Source organism: Octodon degus, unplaced genomic scaffold, assembly GCF_000260255.1.
Source record: "Octodon degus isolate 3935 unplaced genomic scaffold, OctDeg1.0 scaffold00034, whole genome shotgun sequence".
NCBI classification, from domain to species: Eukaryota; Metazoa; Chordata; class Mammalia; order Rodentia; family Octodontidae; genus Octodon; species Octodon degus.
Window position 1 is genome coordinate 15713265 of NW_004524610.1, and position 5746 is coordinate 15719010.

Sequence of the window (5746 nt, forward strand, 5' to 3'; positions counted from 1 at the left end):
AAGCTTGCAAAAGTGTTTGAGTGAAAGTGAAGACAGAGTTTCAGATCTTGAAGATGCTGGTGCAGCTAGTGAAAAGGTAAGAAAAGATCTCTTAAAAACAACTAGGATGCAGGAAAAAATAATTCATCACTTGCGAGATGATGCAAAGATGAACAATGTGAAACTAATAGGTATCAGTGAGAAAGAAAGAGTCAAAACAAATGACATTAAAAAATATGGGCAGAAGTAACAGCAGAAAATTTCCCAAATATGAGGAAACAATCTGACATTCAAGTAACAGAAGCATACAGAATGCCAAGTAACCTCAACCCAATTAAAAACACCCCGAGACATCAACCAACAAAACAGGTGACCACAACACAAGCTCAAACTGAAAAGCTCCCTGGAAAGCGATGGGTGGGAGCACTGGGTTAGTGGGCAGGGGAGAAGGGTTCAGGAGAGAGGAGAGAAATGGGAAGAAAAAGAATGAAAATGATTATTGCAAAATAATCAATTGGTAAAAAGGAGCATCTCGAACTGCTTTTCAACAAATGACAAAAGGACACCTCCCACCACAGTGCTCTATTTGATTTTATTTTCTCACCTCATTCTCAGGTCATATGTTAATGAACTGGGAAGTAGATTTAATAAACATTAATTCAAAATAGTGTAAGTTTACTCTCCTGTTTTACAGTAAGAGTAAACTATTTTTCTCATTTTTTAGCAACTAGTCTTTTAAAAAGAAAAGTAGAATGTCTTTAGGTATAATTGTGTGTTTAAATATCCAAATAACATAAAGATCATTATTCATCACAAGAAATGACCAAATAGACTTCTTTCCCACACACTATTGTTGTGCCCTCATAAGGACAGCTGGCTTGTTTATTCTTGTATTGAAAGATTACTTTTTCCATTTCTTATTTTGAACTGGCTGCATCTTTTGCCATTTCAGTTATTTATTCCACGAGCACTCTGTAGGCAACAAGGAGGGCGCAACCCGTCGAAGTCCAGCCAGGACGCAGAGGCAGCAGAGGTTTCGCCAGGAGGCTGTACTTGGCCAAATCTCAGACCCAAGCTGACTTCACCTTCTAGCTTTTGTTATCTTGTGTAATGAGTTAAAATCAAAACAGGCTTGTAGGCAGTGATGGAAAACATGTTAATTTTTCACTGATACAATGTGAATGAAGAAATTAAACATTACGGAGAAACACAGTTAATATACATATAAAAAATACACATGTATCTGGAGAAAAGATCTCATAAGGCAGCACCACCCTTCAGTGCAGGTGAGAAGTTCTAATATTGTCTGTTTCCTTCTAATTTGCAAGAAAGGCAGACAGATCTTTTCCAAATGGGAGGGGCACCAAAAGACAGAGGGAAAGGAGAAGGAGGCGAGGGGACAAAAGGTGAAGTTGTGCACTGTACCGGCACCAACTTGCCGCGGTGAATGTCGTCACTGTGTACTGTGGCTGAGTATTAACAAAAATAAAAATTAGAAGAGAAGAATGTTGATTAAAACCAGCAACACACTACAACCCATTCCTTCGTGCCCACCCTCACAGGTAGGTTATTAACGTGTCAGGAATTTTGAAAAACAGGTGACACCACACTTACAGCCTAAAATCAGTTACAAAGGAAGACTTTCATTTTTTTGTATAGCACAGAAATTTTTTTCTTTTCTTACCCTTTTTTTTTTTTTTTCCGGAACTGAGGCTTGAACTCAGGCACTTGCACTTGCCACGCAAGCGCTATTCTACTGAGATATCTCCCTGGCCCCTAACACAGAAATTTTCAAACATCTACCAACTAGGGATTTTATTTTTCTTTTGAGATCCACGTGCTAAACATTTGTAGAACATCACCAATTAATGATGTTAAGAATTCAGATATTAATTAGCCAAAACTTACAGTTAAAAAGGCACTAGAGGGGCCAGGGGAGATGGCTCAGTAGAATAAGCGCTTCCCTGGCAAGTACAAGGGTCTGAGTTCAATCCCCAGTTCCACCAAAAAGAAAAAAAAGGCACTAGATAACAAATATAAAATTTCTAATACCCAGTGCCCACCTGGTAAATATTTGTTTTCTTCTTTAGTTCCCTTCATGCAACCTTATTACTGTATCAATATGAATGAAAGTATCAATGTTATAAGTATCAATAAAATGTAAGTATCAATATTAATTTTAAAAAAGATAGATTTAAAACACAACTTTTTGGGGAGCTATTTACACTTATTAAACAGCAGGTGAGAAGCAATGCAAAGTGCATGTGAGCCTAAGGATGGGAGAAAGGCACTAGGAGAATTCCACGGCAAGTAGCATAGAAAACTCACTTCTGTGAGCAAAGTAATTCATTAATGAAATCTTTGTGGAATCTGTCAAAAGTTACATGGCTTTTAAATTCTTTCACTTAAGAAAACATTTAATCTCACCATCATACAATCAGGTAAAGGTTTAAGCCTCAGCTAACATATCACTTTTTTTTTTTTTTTTTTTTTTGCCAGAATAAGAATTTGTGGAACATTTCTTCTCATATTTGTTTGCCAATAATTTTTTTTGCTGTCTGGAGACACCAGGCTGGCTGTACACTTGCTACCATGCTTTTGTCTCAGTCTTCCAAGTGCTAGGATTGCAGGTGTGCATCACCATGCTTATTTACTAATAATTTTTAATTGTTGATGTTTCAAAATAAACTTGATCACCTGCCGTGCTGGCCCTACCCCTGGGGTGTGCTGAGACAGAGATTGAGACTGGGCGTGGTGGTGCGTGCCTGTAATCCCAACTCTAGGGAGGCTGTAAACAGGTGGATCACTATAGGTCTGATCTAGTAGTGAGACCCTGAACACCCCTGTAGACCCTTCCCTAAAATACAAAAATAAATAAATAAATAAATTTGATCAAATAGAGAAACACTAAATGAAAATATTACACAAAGTCCATGTGGTCGTGAGATGCGTGAATGACACTTAAACTCAACCTGCAATCTGATCTTTTTCAAATAATAAAATAGAAATTTTTATATATCCTTTTTTTCCCCCAAGGATTATTTTGGGGAGGGGCAGGCTCCAAATGCCTTCAGGGCAGGTTTGGCTGGCTTGAGTTCTGGGGATCGAACCACAGCAACCTGAGCCTGACTGGTTTGTTGAAGCAGCCACTTAAAGAACTGAGGTAAGGGGCAGCCCCCATATATCCTTTTTCTTCCAATTCTAATGTTTTTCCAGTCTTCTTTTTACTATTGTAATTTTTATTCTTTTTTACTGCCTCAAAGTAGTATTAAGGATTTGAGAGGGGGTGGGATTGGTCTAAAGACAGATTCTTCTAATTTCTATCAAGATTTAAAAATAAAGAGCCCTCTTTCTAAGCCACAATAATGTGCATGTTCTCTCTTGCTCTCGCTCTCACTCTGGCTCTCATTCTCTCTTTCTCTCCTCCTATAGCTTCTTTCTTTTGAGTTCTATTATTTTTTGCTTTAAAAAAGTCTACTCAGTAGTTTCTTTTTGAGTAAACAAATCAGTATTATGGAAATGTGAGCTGAAAATTTTACCTAGCAAAATGTACTTAAGTGCTCTGCGAAACCAGGGATAGAAGAAACCATATATTAAAGGATTACATGTCGAGTTAAAATAGCCAAACCATGTCAAGGCATCAAACAGAACTGCAGGAGTAGAAAAGTTCAAAAAGGGATCCAATAAAATTGTGAAAAAACAGGGAAACCAACAGAACAAGAAAACACCCATTACTATTCCTAAGGTTTTGGCTGCCTTTTTGTCTTTCCTCATTTGACTGTTTTGATTTTCAGATAACGTATTGATTACACGAGCATGCTTTCTGGAGACTGCGAAAATTTTGCCATAAATTCCCACCATGATAGAGCCCGGAGTGAAGAAACCGGCCATAAACAAGGTGGTTCCCCAGAGCTTGTTAAACATGACGGGGCAGGAGCTAGAGCAAGCCACCAGGATGTCGTAGCCTTCTATTCCATCAGCGTAGGCCTCTGAGAAGACCACCCCAAAAGCAAACGCTCCAGGAACTGACCAGCAGAGAAGCAGCAACCGTTTAATGACTGGAATGGTGATTTTGGTGGCATATCGTAAAGGGTAACAGATGGCATAGAATCGATCAATGGCCACTGAGCATAGATGAAAAATGGACGTGATGCTAAGCATCAGGTCAAAACTATAATGAATCTTGCAAAATGTAATCCCAAAATACCAGCAATTCTCTACTGATCTGATCATACTATAAGGCATGATTGTAAAGCCCAGCAGGAAATCGGTGACAGCCATGGAGAGGATCAGGAAGTTGGTTGGTGTGTGGAGCTGCTTGAAGTAGGAAATGGAAACTATCATGGCGAGATTGCCGAACACCGTGATGAAGATGGCACCTGCCATAAATGAATAGATGGCAACGCGCATACCCACGGACCTTGCGTTCTCTGGGCAAGACTCATTTCCATATTCAGAGCAATCAAATGTTTCCTTTAGAAAAGCAAGAACATAAGGAATTTAGTCAGAAAAAGGATATTATACATGCATACTTTTATTTTAAAAAAAACTCAAGAAAGACAAAGTCACAAGGAAGATAATTGTCTTTCCCACTTGTTTCTCTTAATCTATATTTGTAATATTATTGAATTCCAACTACAGGTCTAAATGATTATAATTTACATTATTTCACCATAAGCATTTAATAAACTTCTATTATTCCAAGGCCAGAATTTAAGAAGGGAAAGGAAGAAGAGGAAAAGAGGAGAAGTAGAAAGAGAAACAAAAGGAGAAAGAAGAAGGGGAGAGTAGAAAGAGAAACAGAAGAAGGAAGAAAAGGAGAGTAGACAGATATAAAGAAGCAGCAGGAAAAGATGAAGAAGAAGCTAGCTTGTTATTAAAATAACAACCATTAAAAATAAAAATGAATAAATAAATAAAATAACAACCATTGATCCTCCTTATACAGATAGGAAGAGTAGGTAGCTATCAGACAATACACGCACTTCTTCAAACTAATCTGGAATACTCAATCAGACTTGATTTGGTTGGGGTCTACTGCCCTGTGCATCAAGGAGGTTATTATTTAAAAGTAGTTTCATTGATGTATCTCATTACTTTCATTGTGCTTTTTAAGAATCACTAACAGGCCCCTAATTATGTGACATAGTCATCCACTTCAGCACATCATGAGCATCACATTAGTTAAAACAGCTGAGTAGGAAGAGGGGGGCAGAGCTGCACTACTAGCTTTTCGTCAACAGCATGCCCTCCTGAGCATGACTCCAGGAAGCCTTGGCAGCTCACACCAGGTCCTAGGGACAGTCTGACAAGTTCCCAAGTGTGTCATCCAGAACACTCAGCAGGTGTTCAAGAGCTTTTGGAAAACAAGCCATTTCCACTACAAGAAAAAGAAGCACCATTCTTCCTTGTGTTTACCCAGTATGTTCGTTGTATTTATACAAATTGGAAAGGTATCATTTCTATGCATATTTAGAGGGTAACATGTTCATGACTCAGGGTAATTTTCTTTTATGTACATGAGGAGAGAAAACACTGTCTAAATGCAAAGCATAATTATATTGCAGAAAAGTCTTTGATCTTCAACTACTTCATACCTACCAGAACTGGCCTAACAGATAAACAGATAAAGTCTTTTTTTTTTTTTTTTTTTTTTTTTGTGTTAGACCAGGCAAATGTGTCAACATATAAGAAAAAACTACAGCAAGGGAGGTGGACCAGGTGTAATTGTACTACACTGTCATATTTGCAGCAGGGGTGGAAGCTC

At 38.1% G+C, this 5746-nt stretch overlaps 1 protein-coding gene across 1 annotated transcript in view; it reads right to left on the reverse strand.

The window, feature by feature from the left end:
* Positions 1–3453: 3453 nt before the first annotated feature.
* Taar2 (trace amine associated receptor 2) overlaps positions 3454–5746 on the reverse strand; it is a 39233-nt gene continuing 36940 nt past the window's right edge. Inside the window, exon 2 of the mRNA XM_012514544.2 lies at positions 3454–4452. Coding sequence (XP_012369998.2) covers positions 3454–4452 — 999 coding nt within the window. The remainder of the gene's footprint in view (positions 4453–5746) is intronic.